This window comes from Polyodon spathula, chromosome 1 (assembly GCF_017654505.1).
Source record: "Polyodon spathula isolate WHYD16114869_AA chromosome 1, ASM1765450v1, whole genome shotgun sequence".
In the NCBI taxonomy this organism is placed as follows: domain Eukaryota; kingdom Metazoa; phylum Chordata; class Actinopteri; order Acipenseriformes; family Polyodontidae; genus Polyodon; species Polyodon spathula.
This window is the reverse complement of record NC_054534.1, coordinates 108,301,870-108,329,043: the sequence shown is the minus strand read 5'-3', so window position 1 is coordinate 108,329,043 and position 27,174 is coordinate 108,301,870. Positions and strand designations below refer to the sequence as shown.

The 27,174-nt window shown below is 39.8% G+C and overlaps 1 protein-coding gene across 1 annotated transcript in view; it reads left to right on the top strand.

Moving 5' to 3' along the window:
* LOC121328888 (GDNF family receptor alpha-4-like) overlaps positions 1-24,311 on the top strand; it is an 82,614-nt gene extending 58,303 nt beyond the window's left edge. The window contains exons 6-9 of the mRNA XM_041274062.1: positions 3,552-3,661; positions 6,141-6,275; positions 7,907-8,067; positions 22,228-24,311. Coding sequence (XP_041129996.1) covers positions 3,552-3,661; positions 6,141-6,275; positions 7,907-8,067; positions 22,228-22,362 — 541 coding nt within the window. The 3' untranslated portion in view covers positions 22,363-24,311. The remainder of the gene's footprint in view (positions 1-3,551; positions 3,662-6,140; positions 6,276-7,906; positions 8,068-22,227) is intronic.
* The last annotated feature ends 2,863 nt before the right edge of the window (positions 24,312-27,174 follow it).

Sequence of the window (27,174 nt, the reverse complement as noted above, 5' to 3'; positions counted from 1 at the left end):
TAGAGTTAACATAGCTAATATTAGATTCAATGTCAGAGCTTTCAACACTTGTTTAAAATTGCATATTTGTTACAGTGGGGTGAATTAAAGCTCTGAAACCACCGGTTGATGCTCGTCTCATATACTATTTTCTTTCAATTCATTGGTTCACATTTCATTTTCAGTGTTCTGATTGGCCAAATTAGTACGTGCAATAATTAGAATTACAAAACGTACTAAAGTCAAATTAGAATGTGTGCTAAATATTTATAACATGTACTAAATAACATGTTTTTGACCAGGATGATCTGCCATACACACCCACACACAGGCATTTTTGTACCTGTACTATTTTTGTACCTGTAATATATTGATATTCAATACAAGTGGGATGATCTCCCTGTTATTGCAAGTCTGTCCCAGACTATATTGTGTTGGTTTCTGTACTATGCATGCTTTTGTATGCAATACTTAGAGAATCAGAATGCGCTTGCGTCACTGCAAGGCTCTGATTTTGAATGTAGAAGTACCGATCATTTGGAACAGTGATTAAACATAGTTTGAAATTTAATATTTGCTGTCCTTTATCAGAGATTTAAGCCCTTGTATTGACCAATCAGGTTGAAGGAAATCTCTGATCCATGTTCTGATTTGTTATAATGTTTTAAACTAGGTAAGCTTGTACATTATCAGGCAACCAAACCGATATCTTGTTTCAGGTCTGCCGATAGTAGTGAATTATTTCAATCACGGAAACAAAGCAAATACATTGTGTCAAGATTACACAGAATTAACTCGTTTACAGCTGCACATGATACATGCACGCACGCACACACACATGCACACATACACACGCAGCACTAGCAACAACCAGGGAAAAGAAGGAAAGGAAGGACAGACATACACATGCAGATACACAAGTGGTGCACCAGTTATGCTGCTCTCCATATATACTGTATGTAAAATATTTTCACGTGTAATATTATATATGATATATATATATATATATATATATATATATATATATATATATATATATATATATATATTATATATATATATATATTTGTGTCATCGCTTATCAGACATTTCCATGTGATATACAGTGCCGAGAAAAAGTTTCTGAACCCCAATGATAATTATGGAAATTCCATAGTTTTACCACGATAGCCTTGAATCAAAACCAGTCTTTTCTTAAATATCCAGTAGGGTTTATATTAACCAATTCCATGGCTTTTGAAACAAAATGAATTAGACAAACAATGAGTAATTAAGGGTATGTTAAAAAGTAAGTGAACCCCTGATTTTATCAGCTCAATTAAGGGGATAATTAGAATCAGGTGTTTAAATAATTAAATAGACCTTCGGGGGTGAGTTTGGGAGGCCCCACCCTATATAAAGGTCAGAAACTTTGTGATTTTGGTCTTCACCATAAAGGTGTGTGGAAACATGTCGTGCCATGATCAAAATAAATCTCTGAGGACCTCAGAAAAACAGTTATTGATGCTCATCAGTCTAGAAAGGGTTATACAACCATTTCTAACAATTTGGGGCTCCACCAATCCACCGTCAGACAGATCTACAGATCTACAAATGGAGAAAGTTCAAGACCAAAGTTGAAGTCATTGCTGCTCAAGGGGGTGCCACCAGTTACTGAATCTAAAGGTTCACACATTTTTTCACACATGGATATTGAATGTTGAATCATTTGTGGATAAATAAATGTTGAAAAAGTATCATGTTTTTGTGTCATTTGTTTAATCAGGTTATCTTTATCTATTATTAGGACATAGATTAAGATTTAATAACATTTTAGGTTTGAAATATGTGAAAATTCTAAGGGGTTCCCAAACTTTTTCTCAATAATGTGTATATACACTGAGTGTACAAAACATCAGGAACACCTACTCTTTCCATGAAATAGACTGACGAGGTGAATCCATGTGAAAGCTATGACCCCTTATTGATGTATCCTGTTAAATCCACTTCATTCAGTGTAGATGAAGGGGAGACAGGTTAAAGAAGGATTTTTAAGCCTTGACACAATTGAGACATGGATTGTGTATGTGTGCCATTCATAGGGTAAATGGGCAAGACAAAAGATTTAAGTGCCTTTGAACGGGTATGGTAGTAGGTGCCAGGCACGTTGGTTTGAGTGTGTCACAAACTGCAACGCTGCTGGGTTTTTCAAGCTCAACAGTTTCCCGTGTGTATCAAGGATGGTCCACACCCAAAGGACATCCAGCCAACGACAAGCCAGTGGTCGAAAACGGCTAATTGATGAAAGAGGCCAAAGGAGGCTGACAAGAATTATGCAGAGCAACAGACAGGTTACAGTTAGTCAACTGACATTCCAGCACAACTTTGTTGCCAAAAGACCCATAAAAGAATGCACCACTCATCATACCTTGACACAAATGGGGTATGGCAGCCAAAGACCTAACAAGAGTTCCACTTCTTTCAGCAAAACACAAGAAACAGCGGTCGCAATGGGCTAAGGAACGAAAACACTGGACACTGGAGGATTGGAAAAACATTGAATGGTCTGATGAATCCCGGTTCCTGTTGTTTCACGCTGATGGGGGGACTAGGGTATGGAGAAAACCACATGAGTACATGCATACATCATGACGCATGTCAACATTGCAGGCTGGTGGTGGTGGTGTGACGGTGTGGGGTGTGTTTTCATGGCACACATTGGGCCCCTTGATAAAAGTGGAGCAACTTTAGAATTCCACAGGATATCTGAACATCATTGCCAATCAGGTGCATCCCTTCATGGCAGCAGTGTATCCAGCTGTTAATGGATTTTTTTCAGCAGGATAATGCTCAATGCCACAAGGCTAGGATTGTCCAGGAATGGTTCCATGAACATGACAGTGAATTCAGCTTAATGAAGGAAAGGAGCATCTGTGGGATGAGACGGAACAAGCTATTCGGAGTAAAGATCCACTACCAGCCAACTTGGGAAGCATTGGCGTCAGCATGGGCCAGCATCCCTGTGGAATGCTTTCGACACCTTGTAGAATCCATGCCCCGAAGATTTGAGGCTGTTCTGAGGGCAAAAGGGGGTACAACTTAATATTAGGAAGGTGTTCCTAATGTTTTGTACACTTTGTGTGTGTGTGTGTGTGTGTGTATATATATATATATATATATATATATATATATATATAGACACACACACACACACTGAATGGATATCAGATAATGTTTTTTCAAGTCTACTGGTGCAGCAGCACTGAATCCTTAATAAATATAGCAAGACTACTTCAATCCTGTAGCTATATAATATATTTAGCAAAGCAATGAGAAACTGTAGGCCTGCAGGCAATGTGGATATACATCATGTGAAAATCTTACACTTAAAGCTTTTTGAGTTTATTTGGGGTATTTTCTTATTGGTGAATTCACCTACTGATTATGACACATTATAGAAATATATTTACCAGCATGTCTATTTTAGCTTTTTTGTTACTTGTTGTTAAGTTATGTTTGTACACTGTTTGGTCTATTATCCATTATCTTAGTCATGACACTGTAAGGTCTTTTTAAATTACTTGCTTCCCCAGGTCCAGGTGGGCTCAATACCAGTATAACTGCCAGCCTTCTCCCCAGTCAACCAGCAGATGCAAGCTGGAGAACTATGGAGCGTGCCTACTGTCATACACTGGCATCATAGGTATGTAGTACAGTGGTTTCATCCACAAGTTCTCCATGCTGCGCTAGGCATGGTAGCTGAGGCTCCACAGTCACTATTCCAAATTCAAGTTGTAATGCCTAACTATGTGGCCTACCTAACTATGCATCTAGTAAATTATGCCGTCTTCTTGTCTTTCTGAACTTTTCATTTGAAATATAAAGAAATGCACCATTGTTTCCATTTGCTGTGAGGTGCATTAAACGATGTACAGTACAACGCTTGTCCACTAAAGTTACTGTGGTCCACATGTTGACTGTAAGACAGCGGTGTTCAACACCAGCCCTTCAATTCCATTGTTCTTGGACTGGAAAAGGACAGGAAGAGCCACAGTTGTTGCCTTCCCCTGGTCTGAGAACATACTTCACACCCTTTCAAAGACTACCACAGGATACACATTAAACTGGTTATAACTAACAAATTACAATATTTTTACGCTGTGCACTTCAGTATCAATACCAAATGGGGCATTTTGAAGAAAGAAAAACAAATTATAGCTAAACAGTTTTTTAAAAATTTTTATTATTATATCTGGTTGCAGAAAGTCCTCAGTTTGCTTGTCTAGCTTTCGAGGAAGTCCATTACTTTTTCACTTCCTAGGGTAATTTCATCTCTGCAGTCTTTGGGATCAAAGCAGGTTACTGGTTGAACTTCATGTCAGTCAGTTGGGGAAGGAGATGGTTCGTTAATGACAGGAAAGAATACGTTAACAGGGCAGGGACAATTTCACTCACTCCATGAAAGAGAGTGTATGAACTGTAAGCTTGCAATCAGTTTCTTTAACCTGATGTACTACATTGCATGTTCACTATAACTTTCTTTCAAAACTTCACAATAGCAACAACCAATTGAATAAAATCCTTTACGATTCATACAGAGTAGTACACACATAAAGAATGGTGTGGTATTTTTGTGTATACTCAAATATGAGTCTCATGAGATTCTTTTTTTTTTTTTAAGGTTAAAGATCCAAGCCTTGCCTCGCTGTACTGTGCAGACGGCAGTGCTTTGGTTGATGACTCTCATCAGCAAGGCTTCCTTTCCACAGTCACAGCGTATGGCTCAGCCTGCTGAGAATGCAATACGTGCAGCTTTTCTGAAAATAAGCATCATTTGAACAAATGGAGTATATTAACCCTTTACTGCATGAAATATTTAGCTATCCATTTGTAACCTTAGGAATACAATTTACTTGGAAATTAAGTGGATACTGCATAAAGTATAAAACCGTGACAGCAGGTGACTAGAATGAAGCATCTTTTTTTTAGTGCTCTATGCAGTAAAGGGTTAAAAAAAAAATGCTGAAGATCCAGCCAATCAAAACCAACAATGAAAAGGAAGCACCCAGAACCATAAAAAAAATGAAATCAGAAAGTGAATTTTCGGCTAGTGTGCTCTTCACTATACCAATTCGATACGGTCTGTCGCCATTTACACACAAATCATTGTGATAGGTGCTGCTCACAAACTGTGCACAATATGGGGTTATTTTACTGTTGCTGCTTGATAGCTTCTTGATTCTTGATCTCAGTTGAAGAGACACACACAGGCTGCAAGCGTGTTCTCATTTTATTCAATCGCAGGTTACAATTCTTAACCAGTACTTCCGAGTTACAGCTATACTGGCAATACCTTACGATAAAATAGCACTGCTCCAGGGTAGCTAGGTTGTGCCACTAACACACTGCTCTGGTAACTGCAGGAGCAGAGCTCTTCTTTTGAGTACAGGTACGCTATTCATCGCCAGTATTTCATTTTCATCATTGTACTCTGTATACAAATCCCTATTGCATTATCTAAGCTGTAGAATCCAAGCTTACAGCCCTTTTGATGATTTCCTGATTCCAAATAAATCACATGATGTGGTGACCTTTCAAAGGTGCTGATCAGCATGAGGTTTATATTGACTCAAGAAGAAGTCAAGAGAAGCTGGCTCAAATATGGACTGTGGAAGAGGGCTATAGTAGACCATTATTGACACAGGGGAAGACTAATGTTATCAACAGGGGACTATAATACCCGCAGCCATAGGCTGAAGAAATTAAATGAGGCAAGGTCGGATAGTAAATATGACTATATATTTTGTTTAAATATAGGTGATACACCATAAGTCAATAAAGGAATTAACATAAATAAATAGCAAAAAATGTTTTTGAAGTTCATACAATATAGTAAGCAAAGTTTTTCACAGAATGAGGTTTTATGATGAGGTTTAACCAATCACAGGCCAAGATTTCCAATTACTATACACACACACACACACACAAACACACACACACACAACATATAATATATATATATATATATATATATATATATATTATATATATATATATATGATATATATAATATATATATACAATAAACTAGGAGATTTTTTAGTCCTCAGATTTGAATCCGTTTTAGCCTTCAATAAACTTACTTTCCTGTTGTTTTATAACTGTGTTTTTTCTGCTTTTAGGCAGCTTGATAACTCCAAACTACATTGACAATTCCACCTCTAACGTGTCACCCATGTGTTCCTGCACTGCCAGCGGCAACCAGCAGGAGCAGTGTTCCAGCTTCCTCAGCTCATTCACAGACAATGACTGTCTCAGTAAGTGCAGAAAGAACTAAAACCCATTCCACCCAAAGGAGTGAAAGCCAAGGATTTAGAATGCATTTATTTCTCATCACATTCACAGTCCGCCACACAGGCCCATCCTTCCCATGTGTTGAATATCCCTTTGTTCATTTTTTTTTTTTTTTTTTTTTTTTAAATGCAAAGGTTTGAAATAAAATGCAGCAAGCAGACTAGTAATTTGTTTTCTCATGCTAATACTCTATGTAAGAACATTGATTTAAAAACCCAGGGGCCTGTCTGACTAAGGTAGCTGTCTGCACAATCCATTTGAATAAAAAAAAAATACAACAAAAATACCTTATCTTTGAATCATTTAGACTAGCTTGATCTGTTTTATTCATGTTGCTTCTAATTCCTACCACAATACAATTTCTTGTTTGACATCTTTACAGGACTGACCCATGACAGTTTTATCTATGTAATATGACTCATATTTCTAACAATGGTTTGGAGAGAGAGTTTACAACAGCAATGCAGTCTTTTAATATTTATATATTTACATAGTTTCACATGTATCCAGAATGAACACTCAGATTCCCCAAATCGAAATCTAAAACTACAAGAAAGCAGACTCAGGTCTGAGCTACTGCTGAAATTTCCTATAGCGTTGTTTACTTTTCCTTTAGAGTCAGTGTTGTGCGATTGTGATGTTACTGACCTAACCACAGCACAACTGATACAGTATCCTTTACTCTTGTGAGCTCCCAGAAAAGAACAGGAATTTCTGAATGGGGTCAGAGCTTTGTTACTCACACTCCTCGGACTACGTAGGCTTTTTCCGAAGATTAGTTCAGTATAGGATCCTCCTGCTCCCATAATGATAGCCAATTTAGTGCAACATCATTTGTTGTGAGGAGTCCTGGAGTCTACACAGCCTACAACAATCCCTTCTATTGCATGATCTCCTGTTAAGGAGACATAATTGCCTTTGCATCCTGGGAAGACATTCTTTATGCAAAACAGTTTGTTGGGAAGAACAACTGATGCTTTTAAATGACCAGGATTTAGATCGTAGCAACTCTAGCTTCTACTGCAGGTATCACCATGACATATAATTAGAAACTATTCAGCAGGCTGTCTGATAAACCCTAGTCTGGTAACCCATCAGGAACTCATTACCTTTTATTTTTGTATGTATTTATTTGTGTTGTTTTATTTAGAGCAGTCCTCGGACACGTGCTTTAATATAACTATGTTTCTGCAAGTATTTAATATATCAAGTAGCAGTCCTTTTTAGGGCAACTGTAATTCTCAAGAACCTTCCTAGATATTTTTTTTTGTTTGATGAAAAACAAAATTTCACAAACAGAAACAGCTGTGGCATTTCTAAATGCTCTGTATTGAAACCAAAACCCTCAAGAGGTCTACCAGCAGTTCCACAGCAGACCACTGTACTCCGACTCTACACCATACCCCTAACCAGCCATTTCATCAGTTAACCATCTGAGTCGATAACACAGAATCGAGGAAACTACCTTTACATTATACTATCTACTGTTTTATTATATTATTATTATTATTATTATTATTATTATTATTATTATTATTATTATTATTATTATTATTATTATTATTATTATTATCTTATCATTTTTCATAAACAGAAAATGCGATTCTAGCTTTTGGTAATGGAACAGACCTGAACGCAGCACCCAACCAATCCGAACACTCCACCCCTACCAGCAAGCCCCAGGAGGCTGCCTCCATCCTGTCAGTTACCAAGGAAACCGAGGACCACCTCTTCAGACAGCTGCTGCCCACCCAGGTAAGAATTCCAACACGACAACAAGAGCTCAACCACAAAATGTAAGCATTACCATGTGGATATTTACCTCCTAAAGACCCCAAACCTGAATAAGATATATTAATGCTGCTAACAGAGCCTGTGACGGAATCATGGCCCACCCCCCGAGGGCATAAAGCACTGCGCTCAACGATCTCCACGCCATTTTTCCTTTCAAGACTGACCTGATGGACAAGCTTTGTTCAGAGAAGTACTTGTTACTTCTATCTGCTATATATTTTGTATTTATTGTATTTTTACACAAAATTGATGTAATATTAAAATAATCACTGTAATAGTTTTCAATAATTACACGTAATTTGTGAACTACAGCCTGTTGCTTGTTACATCTCACTGCAGCCTTGTGCCCCTCATGAAGCTTCAGGCTTAGCCACTCCTTTTCAAGGATCCAGCAGTGTAAGCTCCCTCCAGGCTGCTATAGCTCCAACTGGAGTTGTTTTTTCTCATTTTTTGTTGCGGGAGATTTATTTTTCGTTTTAGTATGAGACATTGTTTATTGTAATATTGTATTACTGGTGTAGAGAAGTTTCTCTTGCGTTTTCTGTTTTTTTACAGAGACCACGTGCAGGCCGGTCTGCAAAGTGATATTTTTTGCACACGTATAGTGAGAGCAGCTGCTAGGCTCAGCAGCGCTGCACAGGACCAAGATACATGCTTTGGGAGTTGGTTGCTTGCAATCTCATCCACAGTATCTTTATGGCGTTTTGGCGAATGTTTTTAGCATCACCATTACAAAGGCTGTTTATACCATCTAACAAGCAGGCTTCCCTCAGTTTCGTGTGTACACTGACCAATTGGTTTTGCCAATGGCTTATTGTGGCAAAGTGGTTTGTTGTGCACAGGTTCAGTGGCTATGCGGTGCTCAGGAATGATAGACACAAGGCAGTTCACGGTGAAAAAGCAACTCTTTATTTGCTGACAAATAATCATACCAGGCTCTACACAATGATGTGTATCACTCAGGCAAACCACAGGGTTCAGTCCTGAAATAATAATACACTAAACAAGACCCACATGAACACAACACGCTCACAAGTCCAGAGTGAGTGCTCTTAGTGACAGTGCTGATTTACAGGTTTGTTCATGTACAATGGTGGAGTGCAGTCTGGGTTTATTCGTGTGCAATGGTGGAGTGCAGTCCGGGTTTATTCGTGTGCAATGGTGGAGTGCAGTCCGGGTTTATTCGTGCGCAATGGTGGAGTGCAGTCCGGGTTTATTCGTGCGCAATGGTGGAGAGCAGTCCGGGTTGGTGGAGTGCAGTCCGTGTGCAATGGTGGAGTGCAGTCCGGGTTTATTCGTGTGCAATGGTGGAGTGCAGTCTGGGTTTATTCGTGTGCAATGGTGGAGTGCAGTCCGGGTTTATTCGTGTGCAATGGTGGAGTGCAGTCCGGGTTTATTCGTGTGCAATGGTGGAGTGCAGTCCAGGTTTATTCGTGTGCAATGGTGGAGTGCAGTCCGGGTTTATTCGTGTGCAATGGTGGAGTGCAGTCCGGGTTTATTCGTGTGCAATGGTGGAGTGCAGTCCGGGTTTATTCATGTGTAATGGTGGAGTGCTGTCCAGGTTTATTCGTGGTAATGGTGGAGTGCAGTCCGGGTTTAACTGCAGGTAGTTTAGCTACAGCTCCCAGAGGTTAACCTTCTATAATGACAAACACAGACAATTACAAACAAACAAAACACTTAACACTCACCATACGCTTATCACAGTCCATTTCCTTTCTTGATCATTCTCTTAACGAAAACAGATTACATCGTCACATCCCCAATTATACCCTTAGTCACGCCCACTGTGATTGATAGCTCAGTCACGTCTCCTCCAATCCATGACTGACACCTCACATACCTCTTCCGGGCAATGACTTCAGGCATTGTGACTCCGCCCCCTTCCTGGTTGGGTGGCTTCTGACCGTGGGATGAACTGCCAGACACAACCAGTATGAGGCACTTTGTACCTGTTATACAGTGCCGTCACAGATCGGAAGGGAGATTGTTGACTAGGATTCATTAGCTCTCTGTCATACTAAGCTATTTCCCATCAAGAATTACTGTGTGAACGTTCAATCAGTGCATAGGAAGTACATGTGGTTCACCTTTCAGGGAAGAGGGTATGTGCTCTGTATCTTGCCATTTGGCCTCTCCCTAGTTCCCTGTACCTTCTCAATGTGCATGGAAGCTATCCTGGCTCCTTTGAGAGTCAACGGCATCAGTGTTCAATTATCTAGATGACTGGCTCATTTGCGCCCAGTCTCCAGCACAGGCAAAGGCCTACAAAGAACTTGTCATCGGCCGCCTTCAATGGTTGGGTTCATGCCTTCTCAGCATCCTCATATCTAGGAGTGGGCCTACTGAGCATGGGCCTTCTGCAGGCAAGATTGAACAGCAGGGTTTTTCAGCCGCGTGAACAGTGACCACCTATTGACAGTGTCTCGTCACTGTCTAAAGGCGCTCTCTTGGTGGAAACATCCTGCCCATCTCCGCCTCGTGTAGTGCTGGGCGGTGTCACCAGAAAGGATATCGGCACCACAGATGCATCCAGTCTGGACTGGGGAGCTGTGTGGAATGGTAGGGGGGTGAAAGGTCTGTGGAGCCCCCTTGGCAGGGTCTCCACATCAGTGTTTTTGGAACAGCAGGAAGTTCACCTCGCCTTGCAGAATTGTATGCTGTCTGTACAGAAAACACAACAGTGAAAAAATGCACTTTACAGAGCGTTTAAAAGGGACCAAGAACAAAGTACACAGAAAGAGTACACATAACTGAAAACACAAGTCAAAAAGGAAAATGTCTAAGAGATACAAATGGCAAAATCATGGAGGATGAGAAAAAAAATAGCAAATATATTAAATGATTACTTTTCACAAGTTTTTACAAAGGAGGATATGGGCAACATGCCCCACATGTCAACCTGTTCCTATCTAGTTTTAAATAACTTTAGCATAACACAAGCAGAAGTGTTAGAGGGACTAGGAGCTCTTAAAGTAAACAAATCCTCTGGGCCGTATGAGATCCTCCCAATAGTGCTCAAAGAAAAGAAAGAAGTTATTTACAGTGGATCTCAAAAGTATTCACCCCCCTTGGACTTTTCCACATTTTATTATGTTACAACATGGAATCAAAGATTGAATTAGGAGTTTTTGCCACTGATCAACACAAAAAAAGTCTGTAATGTCAAAGTGAAAAATAAAATCTACAAATTGTTCTAAGTTAATTACAAATACAAAACAGAAATTAATTGCTTGCATAAGTATTCATCCCCTTGAGTCAATATTTGGTAGAGGCATCTTTGGCAGCAATTACAGACATGAGTCTATTTGGATAACTCTCTACCAGCTTTGCACATCTGGACACTGCATTTTTTGCCCATTTTTCGTTGCAAAATTGCTCAAGCTCCATCAAGTTGGATGGGGACCTTTGGTGAACAGTAATTTTCAACTCTTTCCACATATTCTCAATTGGATTGAGGTCCCGGTTTTGACTGGGCCACTCCAGCACATTGACCTTTTTGTTTGCCACTCCAGTGTGGCATTGGTTGTATGTTCCGGGTCATTGTCCTGCTGGAAAATGAGTCTTCTCCCAAGTCCCAGGTCTCTTGCAGACTTCAGCAGGTTTTCCTCCAGGATTTCTCTGTACTTTGCTGCATCCATTTTGCCCTCTATCTTCACAAGCTTTCCAGGCCCTGATTCAGTGCCAAACATAACGCTTAGCGTTGAGGCCAAAAAGCTCTATATTGGTCTTATCAGACCATAGAATCTTCTTCCACTTGGTCACAGTCTCCCACATGCCTTCTGGCAAACTCTAGCTGAGATTTGATGTGAGTTTTTTTCAATAATGGCTTTCTTTTTGCCACTCTCCCATAAAGGCCAGTTTTGTGAAGCACCTGGGCTATTGTTGTATGCACACTGTCTCCCAGCTCAGCCGTGGAAGACTGTAACTCCTTTAGAGTTGCCATAGACCTCTTGGTGGCCTCCCTGACTAGTGCTCTTCTCGCCCGGATACTCAGTTTCTGAGGACGGTCTGTTCTAGACAGATTCACAGTTGTGCCATATTCTATCCATTTCTTAATAATGGACTTTACTGTGCTCCGGGGGATATTCAATGCCTTGGAAATGTTTTGATATCCTACCCCTGATTAATGCTTTTGAAGAACCTTATTCCAGATTTGCTTTTAATGTTCCTTCATCTTCATGATGTAGTTTTTGTTAGGAAAGCTGTCACGTCTGCTGCGTTTTGCAGATTTTCACGTACACTTTTTATTCGGTCTTATTTATTTTCTGTTTATTCTGCACACACTCTTAACTCAGGGGAGACGTTAGGAGTACAGAGATGTTATAAACTCCTAGTGGTTTATGTTCGAGCACTGGACGGGCTGTAAGTATGTCCATATAGCCTCTATTTAATCGGAAAGAAAGGCACTCAAGACTCATTCATTTGAAGTTTTACAAATCAGAGCAATGCTCTTTCGCTTTATTAAAATGCTTTTAATATTGGAAAGGTAGGTTGATCAGACCACCAAATTCCAATACACGCTGTCTACAAGCACCCACTTCTATATTTCAGTTTCATTCAATATAACACTCTCTCAAAACCAAAACATAGTTTCAAAACCTTATAGCAATGCAACCAATACATGTAAGATATAACAATGTTAGTAATATGCTTACCTCCTATTATAAGGAAAAGTAGTGTGAACAAAGGAATCAGAAATGTCTTGTGGAGATCTACAAGTGATGGACCACTTCACCCTGCCAAGCAAAGTCTTGATTGTGGTACCCCTTTACGAAAGGTGTGAGTTTTTATAGGATTTGTCTCCATAGGAATACATGGAGAATCTTTATCAAGTCCGACTTATCTCTTTGGCACACAACAGCCTAAAAATTTAGAGCCTTGTGCCAACAATTAATTAAAATATAACACCTGGTCCACACATCCGATCATGATCTCACCCGCTCATCTCTCAACCCCTCCTCTATCTAAAAAGTTAGGTGAAACATAGTTCACTGGACTCTTATTGTCCCCACAGGACCCTTGCTGTTCCTTTACTTCATATGTGCAGACAAAGAGAATAATACTATTTTGAATATATGAGTGTTGTTTGAAATATATACAACACTATAATGTTAAATGTACTTGTGTTCTTAATACTATTTTATTATTATAATCTGGGAGGACAGCTTGTAACAGAGAAAAACCCACTTGCTTCTCGATCAATGACCTGTCTCGCCTTTTGGCTATTTATTTGCAAGGTCTCTATTGAAATGTGAGTGCTAGTTATTATTTTGTCTTATTACAAGCAGATATATCTGTTAGAATTAATATATTTCCCAGATCTGAATCATACTTCAAAAAGTGTCTCAAATGTTATAAGTTGATTATATGTAACTGGTTATGTGGCAGAGCAAAGCTCTGCCCTTTTTAAATTGGCAGGGATGGGGTTAATTTCCCATACCTGCCTGGGTTTATTATGTTCAGGTGGCTGGGGTTGATTAGTTGATTAGATGATTAGTTTAATTAACAATAAATCAGCGCCCAGCCACCTGACATAAAAGGAGGCCTCTGCTTCTCATTAGAGAGGAGGGAACTGAGGAAGCAGGTTGGTGGTTGGTGGTTGGTGGTTGGTGGTTTTTGATAAATCCAGTGAAGGCATTGCCCAGCCTGGAAATTGTTATTTTTTGTTAGTTTTGCTTTTTGTCTTTCTTTTTAAAAGTGTTTAAATTGCTTTGTTTTGGCCCTTGTGCCCTTTTATTTTTGTGTATTTATAATAAAATAATTATTTTTTTGAACTACAGACTGTCTCTGGGCCTCTATCCACTCGCCAGCCTGCCACAGGTTACTTAAGTATCTTTTTTTCTTATTTTATTTCTTCTAATTAGTTTCCCTCTTTCTTTGTGTGTTTAGCAGATATTATAGGGAACTTCGAGCTTATGTTTTCTTTCAATACAGAGTTTCTCTTCATAGACAGTTTGTCCAAGTGTAATACTATCCCATAAGCTTCCCAACAGCACGAATTCAGCAGTTTAGCTAAGTTCATGCTGTTAAGAATACTTATAGGACAGTTAGATGAACTCAGCTGAACTGCGGATTATCTCTCTTTTTTTTTTTTTTTTTTTTTTGGATGCACAAAAACCAGCTAAAACCAGTTTGCTAGCTGTGCACTTAGTTTTCCAATTTCCAGCGATAATTAAGGTTTTTTCCAATTCTTCTATGGTGAGAAGATACTTTAACCTTGACGCTGTTTGATAAGAGAACTCCACTCTTCGTGCCAACTATCCCTTCACTTTCTGGCACGACTTTAAGACAGGCTTACAGCAAGTTATAAAGTTTTGCCTTCTTAAAACCCATCTTTTATTCTTTTTCTTAAAATTACTTTTTATATTTCAATATCATAGTAAGCACATCAGGTATTTCTTTCCATTCATCTTCCCCACTCCCCAACTTCTCAATTAAGGGATAGAAGAGATGAACTAAGAGAAACCCCATAGTTGTTTAAATGTGAACTTTTCCTGATGAGAAACAGGCTCTCTATGCATTTTATCATAGCAGGCAGTGTTTAAGCATGTGTGCGCATTTTATACTATTGTTCATACTACTTCTTAAGGCAAGCATCCTATACAAAATCCTACTTCATCCTACTTTACACAGTAAAAAAGTGCTACAGAAACCTGTCAATTCTGGGAATCAAGCCCATCTTGATAAGAGACTGCTCAAAGACTGGCCACTGCCCAAAAGCTGGCTATGTACCAAATTATACCAGTTTCTTACTGCATCATTTTATGCATAAAGAACACATGATTTTCACAATTACAGATATAGAGAGAATACATAATTTTCACAATTATCGATTAGAGCAGCATTAAACATTACATTTGATTACACATTTACATAATTTTCCAAACTAAAGATTATACAAACACTACAAAAGATTATAACACATATTATTGCATTAATACATTTAATTTTAAATCCTCCAATCCATGTCCAGGATTTCAGCTCGCTCCCAGCAAGACTCCACTTCGGTCTCAGGTTCAACTCAGGCAGGCTCAGCGAACACGACAATGGGCCCTTGAATCCATCGTCTCGCATCACAGGTGTGGGTCGCTATAGCCTTGATGTCGTATCTACAAGACACTTGTACACGCTTAGCAGGGACACCTTCCTTACATTCCAATTTTCCCAGATGTGCCCATTTTAATAAGTGACCTGTTCCCTCACAATCCATGCATACAACTATTTTTACATCTCGTGGATTCACATTCAAATGAGAGAAAGAGAACCCCTCTAATCATTCCATTCAAACAGAAACCTACAGTGTCTTGCTACATGACTGCAGGCTGGACATGGCTTAGGCCCAGCCAGGAATTAATCACCTCTGCATCTATCACATCCACACATTCGGAGGCGAGGATTAGTTCTCATGTCATTACTCAGAACCAGCTCTGCGCCTTCCACAAGCATTCTAGATCGATACATATTTCTTGTATTCATTTCCTTTTGTTCACACAGAGACACTTTACTAGGGATGCCATTCATCCAGAATACAGTAGGGGGCCAAAACTCACTGTTTTTCATATCAGCAGGCACCCAACTTATAGCTTGTTCTGCATCATCAGTGGGCAAACTTAACACAACCGAATCTGAATCAATCGAGGAGCCGTGCACCCTAGCCACTGAGATTCTCCATGCAAAAGGATCCAATGTCTTACTACATATAATACCTGGTTCGAGGCCACCCGTGACAAAATGTACTAACCAACTGTGGGGCCTCCCAGAGACAGGTATAGTTAACCTGAAATCATGTGAAACACCTTAATTGCACACAGGTGGATTCCATTCAACTAATTATGTGACTTCTAAAGACAATTGGTTGCACCAGAGGTTATTTAGTTGTGTCATAGCAAGGGGTGAATACTTATGCAATCAATTATTTTATGTTTTATGTTTGTAATTAAATTAGAACAATTTATAGATTTTATTTTCCACTTTGACATTATGGACTTTTTTTGTGTTGATCAGTGGCAAAAACTCCTAATTAAATCCATTTTGATTCCATGTTGTAATACAATAAAATATGGAAAAGTCCAAGGAGGGTGAATACTTTTGAGAGCCACTGTACATATCACTAACCAAGATCATGCAACAGTCTCTTGACACAGGAGTTGTACTGACAGACTGGAAAATTGCAAACTTAATACCGATCCACAAAAAAGGAAACAAAACCGAACCAGGTAACTACAGACCAATAAACCTGACTTCTATTATATGTAAGCTTATGTAAACTAAAATAAGATCCATAATGGAAAATTACCTATATGGTAACAGTATCCTAGGAGACAGTCAGCATGGTTTTAGGAAAGGGAGATCGTGTCTAACCAGCCTGCTTGATTTTTTTTTTGAGGATGCAACATTGACAATGGATAATTTCAAAGCATATGACATGGTTTATTTAGATTTCCAGAAACTTTTGACAAAGTCCTGCATAAAAGATTAATTCTCAAACTGAGCAGAGTAGGGATTCAAGGAAATGCATGCACATGGATTAGGGAGTGGTTGACATGTGGAAAACAGAAAGTACTGATTAGAGGAGAAACCGCAACATGAAGCAAGGTAACCAGTGGAGTACCACAGGGGACCTCAGTATTAGGTCCTCAGCTATTCCTAATCTACGTTAATGACAGAATGAGATTCTGGTATAATAAGCAAACTTGTTAAATTTGAGGATGACAAAAAAAATTGGAGGAATGGCAAACACTTGCAGCAGCAAAAGTCATTCAAAATGATCTAGTCAGCATTCAGAACTGGGCAGACACATGGCAAATGACATTTAATATAGAAAGCTGTAAGGTACTGCACTCAGGCAATAAAAATGTGCATTATAAACACCACATGGGAGATACTGAAATTGAAGAAGGAATCTATGAATTTATGAGTTTATGTGGACTCAAAATTGTCTTCATCTAGACAATGTGGGGAAGCTATAAAAAAGGCTAACAAGATGCTCAGGTATATTGTGAAAAGTGTTAAATTTAAATCAAGGGAAGTAATGTTAAAACTTTACAATGCATTAGTAAAACCTCATCTAGAATATTGTGTTCAGTTCTTGTCACCTCGCTACACAAAAAGAAATATTGCTGCTCTAGAAAGAGCGCAAAGAAGAGCAACCAGAATTATTCCGGGTTTAAAAAGCATGTCATATGCAGATAGGCTAAAATAACTGAATCTATTCAGCCTTGATCAAAAAGGACTACGCAGCGATATGATTCAAGCATTGAAAATTCTAAAAGGTATTGACAATGTTGACCCAAGGGATTCTGTCAACCTGAAAAATGAAACAAGGACCAGTTGTCGCAAATGGAGATTAGATAAAGGGGCATTCAGAACACAAAATAGTAGACACTTTTTTTACAGAGAATCGTGAGGGTCTGGAATCAACTCCACAGTAATGTTGTTGAAGCTGACACCCTGAGATCCTTCAAGAAGCTGCTTGATGAGATTCTGGGATCAATAAGCTACTAACAACCAAAAGATCAAGATGGGCCAAATGGCCTCCTCCCGTTTGTTAACTTTCTTATGTTCTTATGTTCTTAGTGCATCTGCCCGGGGTGACAAACTGGGGGGTGGCCCTCCTCTCAAGCAGTTCCCAGCACCTCAGCGGAGGCTTCACCCCCCAGGTGGTGAGCCTCATTTGGGAGAGGTTCAGGAGAAATTTCTTTTCCTCCCAGGAATCAACCCACTGTCCTCTCTGGTGTTCCATAATAGGAGGCTGTGTAGACGCCTGGGCACACCAGTGGCCAAGGCTTCTGTTACATGCTTTCCCACCACTCGCCCTGCTCCTGCAGTGTCTGTAGGAAATCAGGCAGGACCAGGCCAAGGTGCTCCGAGACTCTGTTTTTCAACTCTGGTGCAGCGCCCGAGTGGCTAGCTTTGGGGACTGCTCAAGCACCGCGACCTGCTCAGTCAGGCACAGGAGACCTTGTGGCATCCCAACCCATCGAGCCTGCAGCTCTGGGTCTGGCATCTGAACGGCTACATTTGAGGTGTCTGGGTCTGTGGAATATGGTTATTGACACCCTACAAAATGCCAGAGCAGCGTTCACACATTCCCAGTACAGGTACAAGTTTTTGCAGGACCTTTTTGACAAGGGGCAATCCCCCTCCACGTTAAAGGGCAAGATTGACTCAGTCTCCCCAGGTGTTCACTTCTTGGCAGGGCAATTCTTGAAAGGGGCTCAGCGGCTTCGGCCACCTACGAAGGGCATTGTTCCTCATTGGAGGTTAAACGTGGTGCTTAGCACTAGAAGCACCGCTGCAGTCATTTTACCAGTTTTTGGTTTTAAAATGTAATTTTCTCCACTCGTGTAACATATGGGGCAGAACGTTCATGTACCTATGTACATATTCTCACAAAGCATGAAAAGTGGGAGTGCAGAAATGAAGGAGATATATTACATTATACTTAAAAGCCCCGGGAGCAGTCACATTGACGGCCACACAGAAAACAATTGTATTGTGATTATACAGAACGGTATTCTACTTTATTATATGTGTTTACCCATCTGCAATGTGTTTAGCTGTAATTAGATTAGTCTCTACTCTCTGCCTGAGTGAATGACTGACAGTCTATTGTTTTCAATCAGCCTTTTCAAAAGCTTGCGTCTGCAAGCTTTTTTGGTAGGTGCCACATTTACCAAGGAGAAAATATATTTTACAGTTAGCACAGGAACTTCACAATAATTATTTGCAACAGAGGGAGACTGCCAAGCATGTACCCACAGCTGAAGCTGGCAACCCCGCTGACAGCCACAAGAGATGCCAATGCCAGCTTGGCAAGTGCAATAAAAATAAAACTTCGGACAGGTGCCCGGTGCAGAAAGGCGGTGTGTGGAAAATGCACTGCATGTGTTGATTGTGAACAGCCTTAGACTCAAGGTAAAGAAATACCCTTTTCTCTATAAAAGCAGAAAAAGATAAATAAGTGACTTTTTTTTTATGACTTGTGCTGCTGCGCTTCTGTAAAAAGTTTTGTTCTTTTATCTACATTGCTCAGTTGCTTTGGCGCCTCTGACAATAAACAGATTTCTGTTATGTTGCTTTGATTTGTAAAATAAATGTTCATATATATTATGCTTCGGTTGTTCAGATGTTTATGTGACGTACTCAATAAAAAAAAAGTGAATTACATCCCACTGTTTCTCCTTTCGTTATACTATTTACAGTGTTTTGAATACGCCCGTCAAAGACTGCTGTGGGGCTTTTAGGTATAAGTATATCTCCAGTCCTTCTAGTGTTAATGCACTAATGAAGCCTCCATTTGTGCCCATGCATTTAGCTGAGCTGAAATATTTATTGCTCAAATCGGATTTCTATCTTGCCATCACCTCGGCCAAGTGGCTGAGTAAGATGCATTCTCCATTGCAAAAGTCTGCTTATTTATTATTTTTTTTACAGAGGCCAGTACAAAGGTTATGCTCCATACCAATCCTGCCTTTTTGCCGAAGACGATCTCGGCATTCTATGTCAACCAGTCTGTTGAATTTCACCCACCTTCTTTCCAGTCTGACAGAGAGAAACAGCTCCATACACTCTGCCCATTGCAGGACATATGCAATGCATATGTGTGGGCTACTCCCCATATCTTAACTAGGTTCTACAGACCGAATGTCATGGATACTTACAGCAAACAACTGCCCCCAGCAACAAAAGCCCAGTAAACAGAATAGACACAGCTCTGGGCTCCTTCCTCCAACGACTTCGCAGGCAGGTATAAGAAGACAGTCCACTCACAGACGAACCGGCACCGAGTCCAGGTCTCCAAACACTGGACAACACTTCACAATCCGACGATGCAGTGAACTCACTCACAGAAACAGCAGAGCAAACATCCACCGCATGCATTCAGCACGCCAGTTCCAAATCGAATTCCTCCGGACAATCTCCGGCCATGAGAGGATCTCTTTAGGACGTCTCCCACAGGGTCTCTTCAGAGGCGTCACATCCCGTCGCTGCCACGAACTGTAACAGGGTGATGGTACGAGCTTACCCCCACCCGCAATCACCTTATTATCTCAGGAACACGGAGGGTTTTGCAATGCATTGTCACTTGGAAGTGGTCACAGGTATAAATATTTATTTTGCACTGGATACTTCATTCAGAATATGACAGTTAATGCTCACAGACTAACATGTTGTAAATACACTGACTGACATTCCTCAGACAAGATCACAACTGATCTAGTAATACTCTCTCCTAAGGAAAGACACATCATTTATAATTCCCAGCCCAGCCTGCTCCTAACAGGATTCATTATTCAATAAGTATTTCCACCTGGAATGCTTTTATACACAAATAAACTCTTATTTAACATTCATACAATAAAACATTGATATATTTCACATTGCGCATGTTTCTCCTCATGTATACACATCTTTGTTTATCAACCCAATTGGTTATATCATTTACTCCTTATTATTACCATTGCCATTATTACTCTTTTGTTCTCAGCAGTAAAGACTGAATTAGCATTTCCCCTTCTGTTGGGAGATTACCGAACATATGGCTATAGCAAAACCCTTGTTCCGCATGTATCGCTACGGCAACTTCATTAAGGGAAGTGCCTTCATTTAATTACAGCAATACACCATCATATATTAAACGCACTTGATCAACAGTATGCACAAAACATAATAAACCACGCCTCTAATCGCCAGTAGACTAACAATCATAATAATAATCACAATAACAGACAGTTCAATAACAGTGTGGGTCTCGTCCTCACACCCTGGTTTTGGAAAAAGAGTGTTAAGGGCGACTTCTAAGTCAATCCTTACAGCACATGCAAAGAGGCAAGTCACTCCTTCACTTTGTTAGCCCTAGCTCGTTGTTTCTGGGGTTCCAAATGGAAACGTGCAAAGTAGCATTTGCCTTGTAGCATTGAAGTTGTTCTGCAATCTTTCCCTTGCAACAGCTTTGCTACACACACACACCCCAATATGGTAATGGTTACATTTCGTACTTGAGAGGGAATGTTATGTTCTTATCATAACCCTGGTTCCCTGAAATAGAACCAACAGGCTGTGCAAGTAGCTTTGATATATCTCATTCAGGGTTCGGGGTCTTTTAGAGGTAAATACCCATACGGTAATGGTTACATTTCTAATTGAGGGAATCAGGGCTATGATAATAACCTTATGTTTCACTCCCAGAGGAGGAGGGAGGGAGGGAGGGAGATTTTATTGTCGACTGGGAAGAAGTGTCATTTTTGCTCTACAAGTGCTGTAGAGCAACCAAAGAAAATGTATACTGTAATGTGGATGCTACCTATATTTATACACCAGAAGCACTTACCAAGACAAAATAAACTCCTAGTGGCAAATCCTGGGCATTTATAAATCTTGCTTTCCATTGTCAACAACAGCAAATGTTCAAATGTCCCTGTTGTTCATCTTAACAGGTACAAAAACTGTATGTGCACTGAAAACTGTGTGTTGTTCAGGAGAGGTCCTTATGCCTTGCTATTAATAAGCCCCACCAGCACCTAAATAAAGCATTATCAATAAAAAGCCTGAAAATATATATATATTTTTATATATGTATAATTTGTTGATGAACGCTGTATGCTTCCATTCTTTTTGTGGCATGCTGTGGCATTTTGGTCAGGCCTGTGAGTTACCAGGTTTAACAAAGGCATTGATCTTTAATATAATTGCGAATTAAGAAAAAACCCACGTACAACGCGACCCCGTAAACCCCTAAAGCCGCAAATTGGTCCCAAATTTGTTTTCCCCGTAACAGAAATGGTGGGATGTACTGTCATCTAAAACAGTGTAATATTGATCTCATCATTATCAATATATTATGCAGGATCTATAAGGTTATTCTATATATATATATATATATATATATATATATATATATATATAATATAATAGGATTATTATATATATAAATATATATATATATTACGTCTTTGTCTAAGGTGACTTCTTGACAGAACAACTTTGGTTGTTGTATTGTTTGTTTAACAAAGTCCCCTACTTTTAATAATTGGGTATTAGATCTGCCTGCATTCAGATCAACTGAATGGACCCCGCTGTCTGTTCAAAAGATTAAATAATGATGTATGTTTACAGGGTGCCCAGGAGGGGGAGCTGTTGAGCAAGTCGACTCAGGCATCCCCAGGCATTTCCAGTGGAGCGCTGTCCATTCTGAAACTGGGATCCTGGAGCCCCCTGCTGCTCACGCTCTCCTACTACTGCCTCCACTAGGGGGCGACTCAGCTGCTGGACTATGGGACCTTTGTAACTCAGCGACTGAGTGGTTTCTTATTTTATCTTTCATGTCCTGGAGGGGAAAGAGGACTATTTATATTTGACACCCAGACCGCAACAATAGGCGATGGAAGAAGCCAACAGACTCTTCCCTGCTGCTGTGTTGTGGGTGCTGGAGAGATATAACCTTTGTTAATAGAACTGCTTTAGCATCTTTTTGCATAGCCTTTCGGACAAACTTTTTACTGAAACATTCCTTTAATGAAGCACCTGAGCAATGAAGCAATGAGCAGATCACAATACCAAATTGCTTTTCTTATTTCATTTCCTTCTCACCAAACCAATTGGTGTTATTTTTCTGACACAACAAGCAGCGTGTTCTTAACCTCTGAGGTCTTCCTTCTAAGACAAAGACACAGTGCGTAATACTATGAAGTTGTTTGAACAGGTGCACAGTTAGCTTTGTGTGAGAAGTGCTGAGCAGGAAGAAAACAAATTTGAAACTGGGTCACTGCTGAAATGGAACTGGCGAAAGAAGGGCTACGTGTGTCCATCTGCTTAACAATAAAACTCTTCAGTAGACTAATCACTTCGACCAATGTTGTTGTCAATCCATCTGAACTTGGGAAATGGAACAGTGCTGAGCAATCTGCTTTGAACGGTAACCATATACAAACAAACAGCGGTTCACATGTGACAACAACTCCAGGAATGTTTGGGGTATTTCATGGCCTGGCCACCTCCATTATTATTATTGTAACTATTAGCCTGAGTTGCCTTCCTTTACCCAATTTTCATCCCCAGAGGCGAGAGGAGTGCATGGCTCTGGTGGGAAGATCTCTCCACATATTAGGATATTCAATAGACAGACCTTGTTTTACATGGTTTATTTCAAAGATATTTCTTCAACCCAATTTCAGCCTGCCAATGTGTGCAAAAATAAGTCATGCACAGGTTTTGAACTGGGCTTCATGACACCTCTCAAGAACAGTCTATTTTTATTCAATACTGAGCCAGAATAGGACTTGCAATGTCTTGTTCTTGTGAATCCACGAACATAGGCCATCTCTCTGCATAGGCACCATGTCATCGATAGAGTACAAGCAACGGCTGAATTAATAATGATGCTAAAGTTGACATGAATTCCAAATTGTATTTTTTTTAGCATAGACATACAGCAGCTACACTTTCTAATAGTATAATAGTCATTATTACAGCTTCTTAAAATACTCCCCAGTGAAGTGGCGAATCATATTACCATTGCAGTCTGACCTGCTTTCCAACTCACTTCAGCCTTGAACAGTCTCTTTTTTTTTATTTTTTAGTTCGTAAGCATGGCAGATGATTTCTGCAGAAGCACCAATAGGGAACGACAAAGAACAAAGAAAATATGATGATTCAACAAGTACAAAAATAAATAGTGCATTGAGATGATATAAAGAAATGTTAGTTTGGTATTCTTTATCACTTCAAAATGCAACCATTCTATCTGATCAGGACAAAATGGAAGAAATGACCTTGCAAATACAGTAGAGGCCTCTGTCTACAGCAGATCCTGAGATGTGAAATATGCACAGCCCAGCAGAACTGTACTCACCTTGTCATATACCCAGGGAAGGTCATAGTTGGCACATGTAGAACTTCAGCCATAAGAAACAGGAAACATTGACATATGCCATATATGTGATGCAGAGATATTTGAGCATCTTGATCAACGAGGAGCGATCTTTCTATACAAAGCAGATCATGTGAAGGGTGTATTACTAGCCATGACTGAGCCAGCGTATTGTGACACCATGTGTTAGAGAGATGCCCGTTGAAATGGCCCAGTTAGACTTGGTGGAGACAGTCCCCTTGCTTCAAGATGGATCGCTTGACGTCAATCTTGCTTGTGGATTTCTAAATATCCAGATTCATGTTATTATTGACAATAAAAGCAAAACATATAAGACAGTTGGTGGATTCACTCTTTATTCAATGATGTGGGGGGGGGGGGGTGAAACCCAAGCTATTCTGCATAGTTCAGTTTGGAAATGTTTCAGTTGATAACAGGATCTAAAAAGTACACGTCTATAAAAGGCTGGCAATGAATGTAGCTTTTACAGAGGATGTTAGTGAGTTCAACCATGTAATCAAGCAGTAGACAAGGGTCTGACTGAGTTTAATGGGAAACCAGTAACGTTTCTCCTTCAACCACCACGACAGTCCTGAAAGAGCAAATGCAGCTTTAAAAAATAAATCACATTGCTTCCTGTTGCTTGATGTATTTGAAATGTCTGTTGATTCTTTTGAAAGAAATCTAGATTTTAGTGGATATAAAGGGGTCTTTAGCAATAGCCATGGGAGGTTTCTGAACCATGTCTCCCAACCCAAGATATGTATAATGTATATTATATATATATAATGTAGCGTTGCTGGTTAAAGATTTTCAATATGCCTTCCCAGGACGCAAAGATCACCATTATTTAATCTTATGCTTCCACATCCATGCACAGTGATTAAATACCTGCACCGTACATTGAGCACAGGCTAGATAAAGATGCAAGGTTTAAACTTGTAATGACCCCTTTCCATTTGGATGTCCCTTTTTTTGTACTTCAGGAGATGGCAGCCCTACATTTATCAATGAACGACAAATAAATCACAACAAACTTACGCAAATATGGATTGCATATCCTCAAATACCTCCGAGTGACGTTACACAGTTTAAAAGGTTTGGACATGGACAAGGCCCTACTGTATGAGTCTCTGGCACACTGTGCCCCTTGCTGTGTTTAATAGTGTATATTATGAACCATTTCTATCGAGTATAGAAACTCATTCCTGTCTAGTGAAAAAGTTGTTCATCGTCCTGCATCGTACTTTAACGTTCAGAAGGATGATCTTCGATTCCCGGCCGCCTGAAGGCATTCCAGACAATTTCTCAACCATAAGTATAAAACCCACCATGGTTTTATATTGTATGTGGCAATACAGTACAATAATACAAAATAAAGCAATTTAATAAAAAGCAATACTGTGTCATTGAATTTTCTAAATTCAGTCCCATGTGGTTATTATCAAACCAGTACACATTTATTATCATAAAAAAATATATTAACGATGAGAAATAACGTGTTTTAACGTTAGTATCATATATTGTTTTTTGTGTGTTCAGCACCCTGTAATACAGAACTAAATGCATTTACTATTACAGTATTCACTCTGCGACAGTGTTGAGAGTTATGGCTGGCATCACTGCTAGAAGCCTGAAGCTTTGCCACTCCTGTTTAGATGAAGTCAACAGACTAACTAGCTTAGCAAGCAAATAATCCAAAGCAACATCAGTTGAACAAAACTGCTGTGGATTGTGAATTTAAAAACAACTTGTGCCAAAAAAATACAACCTAAATAAAAGCATGTATACCACTGGACCATGGAAATGCTCAGGCCATTACCTTGTATTGAATCATTTGAAAACATATCCAATTTTGTATTCGTGCTTCCAAATAACATTTATCTCATAGTACAGGAAAGAGAAGTCCACTCAAAATTGCAGACCAATCTCATAGTACATGAAAGACAAGTCTGCTCAAAACTGCAAACCAATCTCATAGTACAGGAAAGACAAGTCTGCTCAAAACTGCAGACCAATCTCATAGTACAGGAAAGACAAGTCCACTCAAAAGTGCAGACCAATCTCATAGTACAGGAAAGAGAAGTCCACTTAAAACTGCAAACCAATCTCATAGTACAGGAAAGACAAGTCCACTCAAAACTGCAAACCAATCTCATAGTACAGGAAAGACAAGTCCACTCAAAACTGCAGACCAGAAACCATTCAAATATTTATGCTAAAAAAATTAAAAATAAAAATGAGCAGAGATATAAAGACACAAGCTTTTTGATTAGTTATCCCTGTGTCATCCATCTGTAAAATCAAATGCTGAGACTGTTAAATAAATAATTGACAAAATGCTAAAATGGTCTTTTGGCTTCACCTAGACTGCAGGTTTAACTTTTTCTTGAAAACCAAGATAACAAATTGAACATGGCTGTTGAGCCTTGAACGCCTTTCTCATTCTAAGCAGATTAGGTAGTTTCCTGCTGGTTTATTTGCAAACACCATGCTCGTGCAAACATCTTCTGTGGGCACAAGAGACAAGGATGTGCTTTACAAGCTGGCTGAATAATCCCAGTTTGCATCCCGTTCAAGCAGTCTGCACTGCCAGGCTGGCCACTTCGGATCTGTACCACTGTTTGTCCTGATCACAGCCTTGACCCGACGTGGCATACTCCACAAGGTGCTGGCTTGCAAATCCACAAAGTCACGCAGAGAGGTAGGATGAGGACAGCGTCATTCTGGTTCCACCAGACTGTGCTCAATTGGATTGAGATGCAGGGCTTGTTGCAGCCAATTCAGTCTTGCTCCTCAAGCCATTCACATATAATCTGGCATGGTGGATGGGAGCATTAGTGCTTTGAAGATGGCCACCATCATCTGGGGACAAGATCAGCAATGACGCTTAATCAAACTATGACATTCCTTTGGACTTCAAGGGTAAATCAAGGGACCCAGGGTATACCAGGAGAACATGTCCCACACTAGGCGATGCCAGATCCAGTCAGGTAGACAGGAAGGTCCTGATAAAGTGGCCAGACAGTGTACAGGGTGGTTAGAAAGCATTGATGTGGCAAACTTACTTTCTAAATCACCCTGTATATTCAGTAAAATGAAATTTACATAAACTCTGTTCTGTAGTTCATATCAATTTCTGCATCAGCCTGGTAAAGACTGTGCCTCATCAGACATGTGTCTCTTCAGGGGGG